This window comes from Scardinius erythrophthalmus (genome assembly GCF_964197995.2).
Source record: "Scardinius erythrophthalmus genome assembly, chromosome: 3".
Classification (NCBI taxonomy): Eukaryota; Metazoa; Chordata; class Actinopteri; order Cypriniformes; family Leuciscidae; genus Scardinius; species Scardinius erythrophthalmus.
In genome coordinates, this window is record NC_138223.1 from 12421267 (window position 1) to 12440668 (window position 19402).

A 19402-nucleotide genomic window follows, 5' to 3' on the forward strand; every position below is an offset into this window, starting at 1 on the left:
CATTACAATGTAACTTCCAGCAACTGTTTCTTCATGCACTAAACCAAAGTTCCTTAGTAGACACACACACACACACGCACGCACACAGACACACGCTTTTGTATTATTAAACTCAAACACAAAATGAAAAAGTGTGATTTGCTTCAATATTTCGTCATCTAAACTTGACACCCCAAAGTTACTGCAACACTTTGCCATTGCATTACTATTAGCCTACTTCATTGCTAATAAATAATAATAATAATAATAATAATAATGACAATAAAGCTTTTCAAGAAAATACATACGATTTTTGACATGTTGTCAAATAATAATATTACTAATTTAATGTTCAGGTACTGATAAATCATTAGATTAATAAGGGATTGTTATATTATAGGCCTATTGTTTAAATTGTTTATATTATATTGCTTAAATGACAGCAGCACTAAAGCTGCATGAACACATGATCCATCTCACAAATGTGCATTGGCCTATTTGATTAGTGACCTAGAAACAGTGCATATTCTGATTATTTCTTATTTATCAAAATTCTAAATCCTTCCTGAAATCCTATCTGTTTATTTCAAGTTTAAATGAAATTTTTAAAGTGATCTCAGAATTTGAGTGTAGCCTAAGTAGCCCATTGCCCAATCTTTCCAATCTATTTTTAGACATTCAGGTGAATAATGTAAAAATGTATCCAGAGAGCCACATATGTAAGGAATGACTGCTTGGCCGTGTCTCTAAACGTAATGAGCTGCCTACTTAGCATTTATGGGCGTCGTATAAAGTTTCACATTTAATTATGAGCATAATTAGCGCGTTCAAATATTTGTTCAACAGTTCGTTCAGAATTAATAGTCATCGACCCCTTGTGTTAGCTTTTGAAACACATCATACGAGTAACGTTAGTCGATGTACTTTGACCCTCCTCTCTTCCACTACTTGCGCTGCTAGGAAGGAGGGATCGGAAGTATGTTGTAATGAAACAGGGGGAAATCTTAACATCAAGAAAGGATCGAAAAGAGGAGGCAGTGAGGTGTGATGTTATGGCATCTGAAAGGGGATACAGATGGACTGTTTGTGCTGTGATTGTTCTTTTGATAGCTCTATGTGCAGCCCATATGACAGATCGACCTGCCCGTGAGTGTCATACCTTAAAACCAACGTTATTCTCTATTTGATCGATGATGTTAAATGTAAAACACATTTCCTGATGTTTTGGTTCCCTTTTGTTTTTTTTTTTTAATTCTAGTTATTTTAGCCAGCTAACGTTAACTAGCGAGCACCACTATTAAGTTAGCTGTTTTTAGCCTATGCTAATTGTCCTTTATTATTAAAAAAAGAAAACAACAACAACAACAAATAGTTTAACATCTTATTGTGATTCACCTCAATGTATTTTTTAAACGAAGTTATATGTAAGGCATCCAAATTATTCACATATGTTCTCTCTGTTAGACTCAACAAAACCACAACAAAAACATTTAGAGATGTAATGCATTCAAATTTCCCTCGTTTGGCAGATCTGGGCAGTTTTATGATGTTTCTTGTGAGGCAGATTAGGGCAGGCATGTGACTGCAGGAGGGACAGAGTAACTATTGTAATACTGCAGTTGTAGCTTAGATTGCACCAAAGCAGCTGACCATTTAGTTTCATTAGGAGACCTACAGTTAGGTTGAATTGAATAAGAGGCTGCTACTGAAGTCTACTGAGTGGTGAGTATATTTTAGAAATTGTTGCTAAATGTTGCTTGAAGAGAATTTGTCTCTTTGTCAGAAAACCTAGTCAAATGCCTTTCTACACAGCATTTTTGGGCGTCAAATGTGTGATTCCTACAGAAGCTACCTATTTAGAGAGCGTTTAATTGCAATCTCTGATCACATAACTGCAAATGTGTCATAGTCGGTGATGATCAAGTGGGTTTGCTTTCAGTTTCTCACCCTCACCGCAAGACTTCTGTGCTGAAGATGGATGAGGCCGCCCTTTCGGTGGTCAATGAGATCGAGAATGAAATGATGTTATATGTGCTTTCTGATCACTGCTATCAGGTATCAAATATTAATGTTCTTGGTATATAATACATGCAGAATTTGCCATTGCAAAGGCATGCAGTAATCGCTGATCTTGAGCAGCATGGTGTTAAAGTCACCATGAAATCAATTTCACTTGCAAATACAGTAGTGGCCAAAAGTGATGTCTGGAGGGGATTGGTTTGGGGATTTGTTTTTAATGACCGTACAAGTTCGATTAAACCATCAAAATATGAGAAAAAATATTTATGTTTTTAAAGGGGTCATGACATAGTTTTTTTTTATATTATTTTAATATGTTATCTTATATATCTTGTATATCTTATAATGTTAATAAAGTTTTTTTGCACAAAAACAAATATTTGTTTAATATATAACTCATATATAACTCGTTTTTAATGGGTGGTTCCTTTAAGGCTTGTCAGTATACGGCCACTGTTATAACGTAAGTTCGGAAAGAGCATCAGCGGCCACTCGCTATTGCACGTGAATAAGTGTTTTGAAAACATTATCCAAAAAAAGCAGACATTCACAGACAAATCATTATGAAATTGTTTACTTGCAATTTGCGATTTAGCTGCTGTTAGATCCAATACAGCTGACTTCTTCATCTATCAACAAAAATTTCTTTGCGAACTCTCTGTGCCTCGCTTACAAAATAATCTGCAGTCAAATTCTCTAAACAAACATATAATCCTTCAGCACAATCTAGGATGGCATTAAAATAAAGCATCCACTTGTTCCTGATGCTGGTATCCTTCGGAAGTCAGTACAGAGCCGTTATTTGTCCTCTTCTCGGTAGACTCAAGCGTGGAGTAAAGTGTCTGTATACTGTTATTATACAGTGTAAACAGCGCCAGTGATTTTAATGGGTTCTATTTGCCTTTGACGCGACGCGACGCACGCATGTGGTGTTGGTTAGTGTCAGCCATTAAGCGACTGAACGCCAGTGGGCGGGGCCTGTTGTTCGATGATGTAAAAACTATTTGTCGGTGTCTTGCTTTGGAGGCAGGCGTATGCAAATTAATTTGCCCATGTGACATCACAAATCCCACAATATCCAAATGAGCTGTTTTGGAGCTTGATTAAATAAATGCTTTGTTTATAATGTGAAGGACATTTTAAGCTCTGAAACTTGCAGGATTTTAATGGTAAAGACCTCTTATCAAAAGATCAAGGTAAGTTGAATTTTTCATGTCATGACCTCATCTGATGTCTCATCTTTAAATATTTTAAATATGAAGGAAGAACAAAATGCTAAACTTGGTAAACTGGTTAAACTACAGCTACAGGTTTTATTTTGTTATGCAAAAAAATTCATAGAAAAACTAAATGCTCACACACTGACTACAACATATTAACATATTTTGCACGTTTTTATTTTTTATTTTTTGTATAACAGCCTGGTCAAAAATTATGTCCACACAACTATGCAATATGCTTACATATCATTTGAATAAAGGGTGAAGATGTCCATTTTCCTAGGCCAGACATCCCTTTTGGCCAATAGGGAAGAAAAGACTTTGCAACTGCCATTTCATGCTGACTTTAATACTAAATGCTGCAAGTAATTACATGGTAATAACATGATTGAATGTACCAGTATAATGCTGCTTAATGCTCTAGTATTGTTCCAATTGGACCTCTTTATCCCTGTGTTGTCTGTGCATGCGTGTGCATCAGTGTTTGCCCCAGCCGTTGGGAATATTACCTGCAAGGCCAGTTTCTGGGACCCCCACTACAGTAGGGTTTGTTGTAAGCACACAACACGCTTTGACACTGCTGCTCAACAGCACCTCTACAAACCTGGAGCAATGCAAGTGAGTTATGCATAGATGCGTTTAACACAGAGCAATGGCCGTTTCTGAACGACTTTATAATACCGAATACATCTTCACCATGTTTATTTCTTTTGGCCGTTATTGTCAAGGCCAGGTATAATTGTCAGACAATTGATTTGTTCTTCCAGGGTTCACTTCCAATTTGGGGAGCAGGGGAACTATTCTCTTTGGGTGAAGAACCTGAATGAGCAGTCGCAGGTCAGCTGCACTATGATTATTGAATCAGAGCCTATCAACAGCTACTTGCGTGAGTCAACCTTACATCTGCACACTGCATTTTTGGTCTTTAATTCAGTTTTCTTCTTGGTCATCTTGTATACGTGGCCTTGTCATGTTGTCAAATCCTTAATTTTGGAAAAAAAAAATCTTCTTTCTTGTGGCCAACTAATATAATTTTTCAGCAGCTAATACTGATGCCAATATCTGACTGATTTAACGTCAGTCAGTATACACTTAATACCGTTAAATGCTTGCAAATCAGACATGCTAAATTTAATTATTTAGTCTTATTTTACACATTATTTACAAGACATATAGAGATATCTGAAGATTAATTGGCCTGGGCCTATACATGATCATGAAAAGAGAATTTGTTTTTAATTCTGGAAAAAATATAGCAATAAAACAGGTAAATAATGTATTAAAATCAACTGGGCTGGATGAATGAGCAGTTTTATTGTTTGTTTTTTTCCAGCCATTTTGTTCGCTTTCCTGGCATTTGCTTTTCTGGCTGTATTATCTGCTATCTGGAACACAGTTAAAAGGTAAAGACATCTTTAAACATTTTTTTTAACCATTTAAACAAGCCAGAACAGCTTGTCGCAGCTTTTGTATTTGCTTGTAAATATAGTTCTTCCATTTTTAAGGCTGGATGTTGTGACAAATCTACTTATTCGCTTGGGAAGCACAGTGGAGACAGAGAGGCTGATAAACTCGGTAAGAGTGCTTTTCACTCCTTTTACACCTTTTTTTTACACTTTTAATATTTTCTCAGTGTGATTTTAACATCTTTGAAATAGAATCTCAAACCACCAAATAAAGTGTTTTTGTCATAGTTCAAATATGGTGTGCTAGATTTACTGTAGTGTTTTTGCAGGTTCCAGCTAAGTGGAAAAAAATACGAGAAAGAAAAGGAACTTTTCTTTTTTTTCCTCATGAATTTACACTCTCGCTGTCTTTCTTTCTCTCTTCATCTCCAGGAGCTTGGCACTCCAAACAGATTGGTAAATGCCTCCACGGAATCGATAATTCCTGCCACTACAGGACGGAGGCTTCGTTCTTTGGATACTTTCCGTGGGTATGGTGCTCTTTCACTAATTGTTTTGGGTCCAATGCGCTTGAGGTGGGAATTGAAACATTCAGGTGAAAATGATCTTGCACAGAAGCTGCTACTTTGCATACTGTGAAGCTGGTTGTGTCAACAAGTAATTTGCATTTCATTTCTTATTATCCTGAAATAGAATGATTAAATTCGAATTTGTTAAAACAAGGTTACGTCTGCTGGTAACCTTACCTGACAATTGGAACAGTTATTTTCATTTTCAGTGTTTTATTGTCTGCCTAATTTATAAAAACATCGGTTACACTTTATTTTACAGTGTCATTGTTACAGTGTAATTATATATTTAAGTACTGAGTAATATTAATTAAGTGCATGTACTTACTATAGAGTTAGGGGGTAGGATTAGGATTTGGTTGAGGGTTAGTTGCATGCAATTATGCATATGTAACATATGTAAAAAGGACACTGTAAAATAAAGTGTTACCAAAACATCTCCTGATTTATTGTGGTCTGGTTTAATTCCAGATCTCTGTTAAGACAAAAATGAACATTGCTCTGTTTTCTCCACAGCTTTGCTCTGGTCATTATGGTGTTTGTCAACTACGGAGGTGGACGTTACTGGTTCTTTAGGCATGAAAGTTGGAATGGTAAACTCATTTTTTCTTTACAGTTTCTGATAGCATGTCTTTTAAGCATCAGATCATTTATTATTGGTAACAATGGTGAGGAATACATTTATATGAACATATTTAGAATGTGTCTGAAAAGCACTCATGAATTTAATAGACCTTGGTATGACAACAGGAAGTACAAGTATCTGATTGTGTTCTTCCTCTTGCAGGGCTCACAGTGGCTGATCTCGTGTTTCCTTGGTAAGCCAATCCAACGTCACAAATGACTGATTCTGCATCTCCACATGCATCTTTTGCAGCTTCCTTAAACTCTGTTTCAGTTATTCTTTTATAGCGCAGTATTGCAGTAAAGCTTTTTATTTCTGTACCATGCATTGATTCATCTGCAAGCCACATCGGCGCTGGCATAAGCTGTAATGTATTGGAGCCAAGCATGGGCGCTTATCACTGTGGCACACATGAAGTGGCACATCAAAGTCAGCATAAATTGGTTTCACAGCTGAACTAAACCCAATAACCTTGTTTTCTGCTGTGCAGCTGAAAAGAAGCTAGTTAAAGTCATGACACCTCTGTGTTGTTGCAGGAAGCCTATATGATATGACCATGGAAGGAGTAGTAAAACATAAAAATGAACAGTCTGTCATCATTTCCTCACCGTCATGTCGTTCCAAACCATAACTTTCTTTCTTTGGTGAAAAAAAATGGAGAATGTTCTCACTGCTCTTTCCCATACAATGGAAGTGTAGGGACTGGTGGCTGTCAAGCTCCAAAGGAGTATAAATAAAACTATAAATTCTAGTTTAATATATTTTAAAATGTAATTTATTCCTGTAACGGCAAAGCAAAATTTTGTGCATCATTATTCCAGTCTTCAGTGTCACATGATCCTTCAAAAATCATTCTAATATGCTGATTTGGTGCTTAAAAAACATTTAACTATTACTAATATTGAAAACGGTTTTGCTGCTTAATATTTTTGTGGAAACTGTGATACTTTCAGGATTATTGGATGAATAGAAAGTTCAAAAGAACAGCATTTATTTGAAATTAGAAATCTTCTGAAACAATGTAGATGACAGTGTAGTCCAAGGCTTCTCAAACCATATGATTCCCTTTTTTGATAAACAGACTGAAATTCATGTATTTATTCGTTAAAAATCTCCTGTAGCTCTTGAATCTCTTTCATGCCTTCACATAATCAAAATTTCCATCACGGAATGAGAATGACGTGTCTTTATGGTCTAAAATTTCTCATTTGGTGTTCCACAAAAGAAAGAACGACATGAAGGCAAGTAAATAATGACAGCATTTTCATGTTTGAATGAACTATCTCTTTAATTCTGTGGTTATGGTGCTTTGAGACAATATATTGCATTTCTTACACAGAATACTAAGCCAAGATATAGCTTTGGATGACTTTACTGATGAAGACAGTGTATTTGATTAGAAAGAGATAGTATAGAGAGACAGGAAACCTGGGGGGACCAATGGGATCAAAACATGAGAGACTCCAGAGACAAATGTGTTCTACAGATGTTGAAGAGAAATTGGCTTTCACACAGTTCCATTTGTGGATGATGCTTAATCTGTGTGTTTGAAATCACGCCAGAAAGAACAGTAGCACTTCCTAAAATGAGTATCCTTTTTTTTTTCTCTCCCCTTCTGTCTTCTAACTTTCTTCTTCACAGGTTTGTTTTCATCATGGGTACTTCTATTTGTTTGTCCCTGAGCGGTTCAATTCGCAGAGGTGTCAAACGCACTCATCTGCTGTGGAGGATCGTCTGGAGGAGCTTACAACTCTTTCTTATTGGAGTCATCATCATCAATCCTAACTACTGCCAAGGACCCTGTGAGTAGGAACACATTTTCCTTATTTTTCTTCATAAAACTTTCAAAACAGTGCAGCTCTATCCCTGCAGATATTAATAAATTCTGCATTCTGTACTGTTTTATAAACTAAATGCAGTATGAACCACATCAGCATTAAATATGAGACTAATTAAGGTTCTCAATGTTAAAATACATGCATTGATTTTTTGTTGTTGTTGCATTGGATAGTTAAAGGCCCTATGAAATCAAACTCTAAGGACTTGCTGGTTTTTAGTCCATGTCTGTAACTTTAAGGTCATCTGAATGCTAGTGCACATCTTTTTCAATGGATTAGAAAAATCAGATCAATCAAATATTGAACATTGACTCGACTTGCTTATAGAATATAGAATTCTTCCAATAAAATGTTCTCTCACTGAGAATACCATCTTTCTCCAGCTAGCAATAGCAAGTAGCAAATAATGGTTTTGTTGGATAACAACGTAAAAAAGGCATCCAGCTATTTCCTACCCCAACTTCCTTTTTCAAAAGGAAATACGTAAACACAAGAAAGGAAAAAAAAACATTTCATGGGGTCTTTAGTATTGTCATTTCATAATATATTCAAGCCTAAGATTTTGCATTTAATCGCCATGTCAGATTATTTTTAGGTTTTATTTTTAAGTTGTTTCCAAAATCAGTCAAGTTGTGAGATTGTGAAGTTGAAGACTATAAGCACAATGTAAAAGAAAATATTGTAAAAAATATAAATGATGTTTCATGCATGTGTCTATGTATCTGTACAGTATCTTGGGACTCTTTGCGTATTCCTGGCGTATTACAGCGTCTGGGCTTCACGTATCTTGTTGTTGCTGTCTTGGATCTTGTGGTGGCCAAGGACGGACTAACCAATCTGTCAAGTGTGAGTCATGTTATCCTTCTCCACACGCAATATGCACACATGTAATTATAAACACTGTATAGAAACATATACCGGGGTTATAATCGTTAACTAAAACTGAAAACATTTCTGATAAATGAAATAAAGCTGAAACAAAATAAGACTGAATTAAATTAAGATGAAGCAATAAAAATACAAATAATTATAATTAAGGGTACGTTTACTCAACGATGTACTAAAGACGGAAACGTTTTTCCTTTGTGTTTTTGAAAAGTTTTGCGTACAGACGACAACGTTATCAAAACGATCTTCGCTCTCATGGATTCGCGAAATGACAAAAAAAGATGTATTATGCATGCCAGGCCAGTAGTTGGCGATGTCACTTTGTCGAAGAAATACGCACATATGTATTCTTCTGCATATGCAAATAATGTGTCTCTGCTGGTTGTAGTAGTGGTGCAGTAAATCTACACTTTGCTGGAGAAACGTTAATAAACTCAGTATCTTGAGCAGCACAAACACAGTCCTGTAGTCCACAAATTTGCGTTTTTGTAGTTTACACAGAGACTATAATGGTTTCGTTTAAAAAAAAATGCACTATGAAATGACAAAAGCACATAACAAAATTACTAAAAATGTAAAATTAAAGCTAATTCTAAATATAAACCAAAAATAATAAAACTAAAATAACATGGACACATACTCATCAATGGCCACTTACACACTGTGAAGTTTCAGGAATAACAACCACATTTAATTTTGTGAGTGAATCCCCTAAATGATTGTTCCATGTGTGTACGAAACCCGACTTCTGAAACTGCGACTGACACCGTGGTAACCATAGAAACATTCTGGCTTTTCGTGCGTTTGGTATCCGCTATTTTTGACCAAATGAATATTACATTGACAAAAGACTCGTTGTGTTCTGCAGTGTTTATTAAAGCACACAGTAGTCGGAGGCGTTTTGTTTATGCTGAAAGGCTGCTTCATAGAGCGCGCTCGCAGTGTTGCCATGTCCACTTATTTTAAGCGCTTTTGGGCTTGTTTAAGCTTGGATCACACAGCGATCGGGTTTATGGAGTTATTAAAGTGCACAGGTGCGGGTCACAATATTTCAGTCTTTTTTTCAGCATAAAGCATTTCCATTTATTTTGTTTTTTTTATGGGCTTGTTCTTGTTCGCTGATTTGCATGCAAGATCTGGCAACACGAATGCGTCAGGCTGGCACCGCTTTGCCTGTGATTTCTTGCACCGCACATACAGACAAGAGAAATCTAAATTAAATGCAATATTTTTAATAACTAAATGTATTATAATAATTTTGAGTGAAAAATGTAAAAATGTAATTGAAAATTTTCCCTTGAATTTTAGATTTTTATTTTTACTGTATACACCCCTTTTGTTTGAATGATGCTTTATGATTGAAAGGGTTAAAGGTGCCCTAGAATTTGAAATTGAATTTATCTTGGCATAGTTAAATAACAAGAGTTCAGTACATGGACATGACATACAGTGAGTCTCAAACACCATTGTTTTCTCCTTCTTATTTAAATCTCGTTTTTGAAAAACACCCCTGAAAAATAGGCGAATCTCCACATAACACAGACTGTGACGCAACAGTCGGGATCATTAATTTGTACGCCTCCAAAAATTTGCATATGCCAGCCCATGTTCAAGGCCAGGCGGAACTGCGCAGCCGAATCATCGTCCGAATCATTTTTCTTCGAGAGACATCATGGCTTGCAAACGAGCGAAGCATGGCAGTTGCTCAGTGTTTGGATGTACAAATGAACACAAAGGTATTTTTTTAGTTCCTTCATCCGAGCCTCTGAAGAACCAGTGGGTTATGTGAATGCCTTATGTGTAATTGTTCAAGTTCAGACAGATAATCTTTCTCTCAAAGTCGTTCAATACTGTTTATGCATCAGTAAATTAAGCCAGTGACTAAACGATTAACTTTACGTCATTTCTCTTAGTAGGATGAAAATAATCTTACTTAAACTGTGATTAAAATACAGATAGCGATCAAAGAACAATCCCTTTCCAGTCGCCCAAGCTGTCAATCACACAGCGCAAGTTTATCTGGACACTTGCCAAAACTCGTTATGAAATCAATAATGCTGTTACACTGCACAACGAAGCTCTTACGTACTGTACGTACATCATGTTTGCATTGGTGAAATCATTAGTGAGAGTGCAGAAACTGCGTTGCAATGATAAGATGTTCATTCACGTGATCAACAGGCTTACACTGAAGTCAGAGCCATAGAGAGAAACCCTTTCTCTCTATGGCTCTGACTGAGGTCTCACAGCAGCCAATCACAGCAGTGGGCGTTTACACTGAAGTCTCACAGCAGACACGCCCCTTCAAACAGTGTTCAAATGAGAGGCTAAAATCAGGCTAGGAAAAATGCCTTTTATTTCTAAATTATAACAAATTTTGATCTAAAAATCATACCAACATTATAAGGGCACCCCAGGAAACATTATAAAATAATAAAATAATCCATGCAATGGCACCTTTACTGCTCTAACTGGCATTAACTCTTACTGTAATTATTTTTTAATTGTAATAATAATAATAATTAAAATATTCTATCATCTTGTTGTTCACAGGAAACATGCTGGTACTCGGTGCATGATGTCTGCCTCTACTGGCCCGCATGGCTGTGTGTGATTGTCTTAGAGACGATATGGTTATGTTTGACCTTCCTCCTCCCAGTGCCAAACTGCCCAACGTTAGTAAACTCAAACTCATGATATAAGTATATAATTTCTTTAACAGCTGTCTAAATGTCCTTCCTAATATCCCCTGCCTCATTTGCAATCACAAAGGGAACCTGCTGCAGAAACTACTCTTTTTCTGATTTGTTAAAATTACATGACATTTGCATATATATCAGTAAGATATCATATACTGTATATAAAAATAGATTTGAATAGGTCTGCTAATTAGAATTGCAAAACAGATTGTTAGCATATTTAAAAAGTACTTTTTTCCCCTGGTAAATTATAAAGGGTGAAAAAATAGTTATTACATAATGTTATTAGCCAGTTGTAATTGGTTATATTGAATGGATGGATTGGTGCTACGTAAAATGAATATGCAAATGAAAGTGATTTGAATAGCATGACTCATGTCCATCTATTTGCTATTCATGACATGCATTTTGCATGGAAATTGCTAGATTTTTCTTCTTGATGTCTCTCTCTCTTGCAGTGGTTATTTGGGTCCAGGGGGCATTGGTGACTTAGGGCTGTACCAAAACTGCACTGGTGGAGCTGCAGGTTACATTGATCGCTGGTTACTCAGAGATAACCATATTTACCAGACACCTTCATCACGGGTAAATAGACACCAAAACAACGAGAACTGGTTGTCATTCTGCCAGACATAATTAGTAGGGCTGAGTTTCATCTCGATTCGATTCTATATTGATTCATTTTGATATATGTCAGATACACTACATGTATATTTTTCTCAAGGGGAAAAAAAACCTAACTATTGCTGTGCTCTACACAGAGACCCCTGTCAGTTGGCACATTACGATAATTTTAAAGTTCAAATTAACAATATACAAACATTAAAATTGTACATAAGGCAGTTTTTTATAATAATACATTTGTAATGGTAAAATTATGTTTCTACTCCAATTATATTTTTTTTAAACATAAACATTTAAACTCGCTGTCATAAATTGTTTTCATGCATACATTTATTGAAACATACATTATTGAAGAACAGGTTAAAGGGTTAGTTCACCCTAAAATGAAAATTATGTCATTAATGACTCACCCTCATGTCGTTCCAAGCCCGTAAGACCTCCGTTCATCTTCGGAACACAGTTTAAGATATTTTAGATTTAGTCCGAGAGCTTTCTGTTCCTCCATTGAAAGTCAATGGACGGCATACTGTCCATGTCCAGAAAGGCAGTACAGACATCATCAAAGTAGTCCATGTGACATCAGTGGCTCAATCTTAAGTTTATATAGTGACGAGAATACTTTTTGTGCGCAAAAAGTAAACAAAAATAACGACTTTATTCCACTATTCATTTCCTTCTCTCTAGGCCTCGAGTGAGTTCACGTAGTGTTTTTGCGTAGCGCGTCTGTGTTGTACGTATAGCTCGAGGACTAGAGAGAAGGAAATGAATAGTGGAATAAAGTCGTTATTTTTGTTTTCTTTTTTGCGCACAAAAAGTATTCTCGTCGCTTGATAAACTTAAGATTGAGCCACTGATGTCACATGGACTACTTTGATGATGTCTTTCTGGACATGGACAGTATGCCGTCCATTGACTTTCAATGGAGGAACAGAAAGCTCTCGGACTAAATCTAAAATATCTTAAACTGTGTTCCGAAGATGAACGGAGGTCTTACGGGCTTGGAACAACATGAGGGTGAGTCATTAATGACATAATTTTCATTTTTGGGTGAACTAACCCTTTAAGTAAAAATATAATGAATATGTAATAAAGTGCATATATTTAGCAACATGTTCTTCTCTAGAGTTGATTTTTCTAGCTAACTATCAAGCTATAGACATTGAATGGGTTTTCTGAGATAAATGTAACTTTACGTGACATTATTTTCTAGCTGTTTTATTAATGTATTTCCGCGGTTGAAATTGATTGAGTGATTACATGACATTACATGACATTTACAAGACTTTTTTCATATCAAAAGTAACAAAGCTTATTGCAATTTAGGCACACTACAAATAATGTTTAGTAAAGTTTTGTTCATGCATCAACTGAAAACAGCATAGACTAAAATTTAAGAATCGATATCAATTCATCAAAATGTGAATCGATTAAAATTCAGAAATCGATTTGCTTGAGCAACAGATAAGTTTCCACTCTTACTTTCTGTACTAGCACTCGCTGATGCAATTCATTGTGTTTTTGTCTGTGCATATGTCTAGGTTGTATATCAGTCTATGATGCCCTTTGACCCTGAAGGTGTTTTGGGAAGCATCAACTCCATATTGATGGCTTTTTTGGGTCTTCAGGTGAGTCAAGTAGAAGATCCTGGTTTTCACAGTAGCTCTATTCATGGACCCTTTTCACAGACTCTGGTTCTGCGTTTTCACAGTTATCAACAGTCAAAGTTTCATATTTTCATAACTTAAAAAAAAAAACCATTTATAATGCTGTACTTTGTGTTATTACACTGTCAGTAAATTAATTAATGAATTATCACTGTTGTGAGGGTGTTTCTAATACAATGGCTGAGGGAGTGACGGCAAATTTGACATCTTCTGGCCACTGTAATCAGAGATTCTCTATATTTTTTCCTTCTTTTGGAAAGTCGTTAAAACACTCATGTATTTTTTTCTTTTGATATTGGAACAAATGGGTATACAAACATTATATTTGTTGTTGTCTGCCATTCACCACTATATAAGTTTACTTCCACTTCTAAGAACCCCGGAAATTGCACGTTTTCTTTTTCTTTTCATTTCTCTCTCTTTATTTAAACCTCATTGCAGCATCAGTGATTCTCCTTTCCCTCCCTCTCTCTTACTGTATCAGTTTCAGCAGTGCAGTCAGTCACATGCTTCATGTTAACTATTTTTGTTCTGCAGTGCTTCCGGGAATCACATCTAATAATTGTCTTATCCTATTGCATGTTTTGTTTATTTGTGTTTCAGGCCGGGAAAATTCTGCTGCATTACAGGGACCAACACAAGCAAATAATCACACGATTTCTCATTTGGGGATTCATACTGGTATGTTTACCATATGATTATTGTTTGTTTTTGCTAGCACTTTATATAATAACTATATAATAACTCAGTAAGATTTGTATACGTTTTATTCAGCAAAACATTTATATTGTTACAAAATATATCTATCTCAAATAAATGCTGTTTTTTTTTTTTTTACTTTCTATTTATCAAAGAATCTTTGCAATCTTTGAAAAATGCATCACAGTTTCCACAAAAATATTAAGCATCACATCTGTTTTTAACATAATAATAATAATAAGACATGTTTCTTGAGCACCAAATTAGCATATTAGAATGATGTTTGAGGAATCATGTGACACTGAAAACTGGAGGAAAGCTTTGTAGAAACAGGTTTTTAAAATTGTAATAATATTTCACAATATTACTGTTTTGACTGTATTTTATATACCTACTGTATAAAAATAGAGTACAACATTGTGATCGGTACCCCAGTACGCAGGGGTATATTTTGTGATAAAGAGTTGATTATGCTATTAATTACATGGCTACTCACTGGATAAATTCATAAATCGACATTAAATACTGATTTACTTTCTGAAGTAGAAATGATTTTATTATGAGAAGAAAGAGACCTGATATTGGTGCAGTTATGTAAGAAATAAGGGTCATTTATACAGTTAAGCAGTTGTTATACAAAAAATATTTCAAAACAGAATGCCATGAATGACCAATAACAATCAAGTGCTTCAGAGAGTCACATAACAATGTTTGGTAGTGCTATTAGGGATGCATTTAATGTGTTTTTATTTATTTATTTATGCTTATGTTACAGTTGTCTTATTTTGAACCCCTACATATCAGAAGATTCAAACACAATTTGAAATGTACACAGTCAGTCAATATTTATATAAAGCTGTGTTTGTGGAAACCTCATGCTGTCTATCTTTGCATTAAGGGGATCATCTCAGCTGTATTGACCAAGTGCTCCAGAAATGAAGGCTTCATCCCTGTCAACAAAAACTTGTGGTACACTCAGTCTCATAGTTTTACTTATGTTTTTATTAGATACTATTTAATTTTTAAAAAATATTGTTTTGGTTATTGTCATTATTTGTGGTCACAAATTTCCAAACATCTTGTTCATACACTTTCATTAGCAGAGGAATGTATTGTCTGATGTGTGATTCACAGCTTCTGTCTTGTGTGACTTTCAGGTCTTTTTCATATGTGACGACTCTCAGCTGTTTTGCTTTTGTGACACTGGGTTTTTTTTACTACACGGTGGATGTAAAGAAGTGGTGGTCTGGAGCTCCTTTCTTCTACCCTGGTAAGCACTTTAAACATCCAGAATGAATGTACCTAGACTGATGAATGCACCCAAATTTACTTTATATGGCTCTTGCATTTAAGATTCAACCCCTATGACCCCTCTGTATTATTTGTATTATTGTGGCAGTAACAAACCTCAAGGGGACGATATAGTTACCTTCAAATGCCTGTGCCAGGGTCAGCATGAAACAGAAATGGCGATAGTTTTTTCTTCCCTATTATAAAATATATACGAGTAAACCGGCTTCTTGAACAAGAAAAAAAATGGAGGGCGGGACTTGAATTTGTCCAATGGCAATTGATTGTATCGTTGTGGTTTGCTTTTGCTGTGATGTCATGTGAGTCCAGTAAACCAGTAAACAGTCCATCAGTCCAGTAAACACGCCATCAGAGAAAAGATGTCGCCGCAAAACGGAGAGGAAGTTATTTTGATTAAATATTATGTGGGCACATGCATTTTTAAAAATGTGCACAGATAATTCATTTATAGTAAAAACTGCAGTGTTCTATACAAAATGAGAATTGTCAATTGTCACTTTAAACTTGATTTGTTGTTAATCAGTAGGGCTGGTCCGAATGCATTTTTTGAGCTTCGAAGCTCATAGAGCTGGCAAGTCCCTTCCGCTAACCCCGCTGGACCTCTAGGTTGAAAAATCGTCAATGCAAGTGAATGGGAGAAAATAATTATTTTCTGGTCCCGTTTGAATTGTGCCATGAATGTGAACATATGTTGTCTGTGAATTTTTAATATAATCTTTCGTGTGAAGAATGCTACAATTTAGCGGGTAGAAGTTTGATACGGTTAGACTTTGTGTGAGAGCACTTTGTGGACTACAACTCTTTGCTGCTTTCGACGCGTTTGAAACGTCAACAACACCACTAGCACACGGACACTAGCTCACGGATCCCGCTAAACATGGCTGTGTCTTTGGTGCACTTCACCGCCTTCTTTCAGGGAGAGGACAAAATCGTTGAGGTTGGCGAAAACGACGGGTAAGTCAACGTTATGGGGTGACGTCACATAGGCGACATGTAGTCTTTCTCGTCATGTCTTTTTCACAACTGCTAGCCGAAGAATCATACCATATACTGTCAAACTTGTAACATGAAAAGTTATATAAAAAATTCACAGACAACATATGTTCACATTCATGGCACAATTCAAACGGGACCAGAAAATAATTATTTTCTCCCATTCACTTGCATTGACGATTTTTCAACCTAGAGGTCCAGCGGGGTTTTACGGATGGGCGGGACTTACCAGCTCTATAGTAATGAACATCGAATATTCGAAGCTTCGGAGAGAGGGGGTTGAACATATTCTTCTCTCTAATTACTATGTGTCTGTATGTCCGTTTGCATTTTGATTATTTCGAGAACCCTTCATCCAATCGACTTCACAAGGGAATGCAGTGTCGCATTTGGTGCTATATAGATGGACACGCGAGACGCAACACATTCAGAATTAATAAACTTTTAGTAAACTACAGAACAGCGCGAGCGGGAAGCGGCGCACCTCACGCGGGCAGGGCTTATATGCTCTGAGAACGGACACGCACTAGTGATATAAAACATAGCAGTGTGCAAACTCCAACCTGTTAACATGGGAGCCGAAATAAAAACGGACACGCCACGCAGCCAGTGTGTCGCCGGCCTTATTCAAGCGTGAATGAGAACCGTTTCGCTGGGGATCCCAGGTGTGCAAAAAGAAAAAAAAAAGGAAAAAAAAACCTGAATATTCGAATGTCAAATTTTCAAATCGAATACCAACCCACCGAACGAATATTGGAATATTCGGGTCCAGCCCTATTATTCAGGCAGCTAGCTATAATCATGTTGACAGTTTAATCAAAGTAATAAAACTGACTATAAAAAAGGCAGTTTATGCTAATTATCGCTGTTACACCTTATAACTATGGTGTTTTATTTGGCAGGTATGAATTCCATCTTGGTGTATGTGGGACATGAAGTGTTTGAGGAATACTTCCCTTTTCGTTGGAAGATGGCCAATAGCCAATCACACGCAGAGCACCTGACACAGAACCTCCTGGCCACCTCTATATGGGTGTTCATAGCCTACTTGCTCTACAGAAAGAAGATCTTCTGGAAGATTTAAAAGCATACCTGTATCCTGCAGATTTTAGGACCTGCTCTTCATTGTGAAAGAGATTTTTTTTTGGGGGGGGGGGAGGGGGGATATTTTTAGATGTAGAAAATCAGCAGATCTCTGAACATCTGTGGGGAGACAAAAACTCACACGTGATCCAGGAATAGAACTTGGCTATTATTTGAGAAGAGCAGAAGGAAGAGAAAAGATGATCACATGGCAGTGCAAAGATACCTCTCTGGACTCAACCAAGCCTTCAAAATGAATAACAAGATGCCAATGGCAGATTCTGCTAAATTCTAATTCAGTCCACTAGTTTTGGGTTAATTAATGATGTTTTGAAGCACAGTGATGCGTTATGATTAGATTTGGAATTTCCTAAATTCTGAACGTTTCAGGACTAAGTTAGGTTTAGTTAAATAATTGATTTCAGCAATTGTGAAACTATAAGCAAATGAGAAGGAAAGAAAACCCCAAACTGTCTTCCATCAAGGTGCTGAAAGATCCACTATTAAGGCAAAATAATGTTACACAATTTTAGGTTTAATTTTTAATGTTATGAACACTCTGGGACTTTGTCTTTTTTATTTTCAGTGGACTCTTTATCTCTCTCTTTTATACTGTGGTTTTATTCTTTATATCTTAAGATCAAAGTATCATGGTAAGATTAGGATGTATATGTGTTCTGCCTTCTCAAAAACTCAGGAGATTTGCACAACTTGGAGTGCCAAATATAGTGTACGTTATGCTTTCTCAGATAAAACAAATTCCTTGTTTATTATAGTCGACCAATAACTTGTAACCTCTCCCAAAAATATACATCAAATTACAGAAGAAAAAAAAAAAAACACTAATCACATATTTCCCATACACATTGCTGCTTAAGAAAATAAATGTTCCAAGAGAAGGGAAAATATTGATCCACTGTATTTGTTGTCGACTCGAAAAATCAATTCCATTTTTGTTACAGATAATGGCTATTTTACAGATGTATGAACTACATTTCCTCATGTTTATCTTTGTTTTATCAACATGAATGTTTTTTTGCCATTTAATCTTTTTTTTTTCTTTTGAGTTCATTATATGGATGAGGTGATCATGGGACCTGGCAGCTTTCAATGGGCTCATCTTCAGGAGGGGTTCCCCTCATATCACCAGTTAATCTCAGACAGTCAGTCTGAGTTGCCGAATCTGACATCCATTGTAGTCCTCTAGATACTTAAAAAAACAACAATTTCAGAATTCATGTTTGAGGTATGTGCAATTTTGTGGAACAAAACGTGAAAGCTAAATGTATTATTTCATGGATAGTTCACTCAAAAATAAAAATAAATGTCTGTCATTACCTGCATGTCACTCTTTCTTCCGTGGAACATTAAAGAAGATGTAATCGAAATTATTCAACCCCATTGCAAATCAGGTTTATTGCCAAAACTTTGACAAACTTTCAGATGTTTGCAATGAACAAATCAATCAAAAGTAATTGAAATATCTCAACACAACAAATGTTTCAAGGTTTCCCCAAACTGAAAATGCAACTTTTGCATTTTGCAATGACTTATGCAGTCTCAAAATTATTCAACCCCCTGAATATAGAATCCCTCACAACAGCACAAATCTGCAAAACAGCTCTCAAGCAGAGGTGTAAAGTCCAGGTTTATAAAGTAAAAGTCCCCTTCAGCATTTTGTTTCAATCACCTGGATTTGCTAATTAGCAGTTTTTAAGCCATGAGATAGAACTAATTAGTGAAATCAGCTAGCTGAGTTCATGGCTGGAACAAACATATGGCAGG

At 36.0% G+C, this 19402-nt stretch overlaps 1 protein-coding gene across 2 annotated transcripts; it reads left to right on the forward strand.

The window, feature by feature from the left end:
* The first annotated feature begins 929 nt into the window (after positions 1-929).
* hgsnat (heparan-alpha-glucosaminide N-acetyltransferase) lies at positions 930-18953 on the forward strand. Of its 2 annotated transcripts, none has more exons than XM_081361478.1 (18): positions 930-1701; positions 1919-2034; positions 3700-3836; positions 3986-4104; positions 4552-4621; positions 4724-4793; positions 5057-5154; positions 5710-5786; positions 5981-6011; positions 7460-7620; positions 8387-8502; positions 11098-11219; positions 11702-11828; positions 13406-13492; positions 14135-14212; positions 15129-15199; positions 15388-15500; positions 17437-18953. In XM_081361478.1, the coding sequence occupies exons 2-18, from the start codon at positions 1954-1956 to the stop codon at positions 17616-17618; spliced, it is 1740 nt and encodes a 579-aa protein (XP_081217604.1). In that variant the 5' UTR covers positions 930-1701; positions 1919-1953; the 3' UTR covers positions 17619-18953. The 2 variants fall into 2 exon arrangements, with proteins under 2 accessions (XP_081217604.1, XP_081217603.1); XM_081361477.1 differs by having other exon boundaries at positions 944-1125.
* Positions 18954-19402: the final 449 nt, after the last annotated feature.

Bases quoted from the DNA above. Each gene is read 5' to 3' on its own strand.
- hgsnat (XM_081361477.1), top strand. From the start codon at position 966: ATGAAACAGGGGGAAATCTTAACATCAAGAAAGGATCGAAAAGAGGAG. The intron at 4,794-5,056 runs GTAAGAGTGCTT...CTTCATCTCCAG, and splicing joins CAGAGAGGCTGATAAACTCG to GAGCTTGGCACTCCAAACAG. The intron at 5,787-5,980 runs GTAAACTCATTT...TTCCTCTTGCAG, and splicing joins TAGGCATGAAAGTTGGAATG to GGCTCACAGTGGCTGATCTC.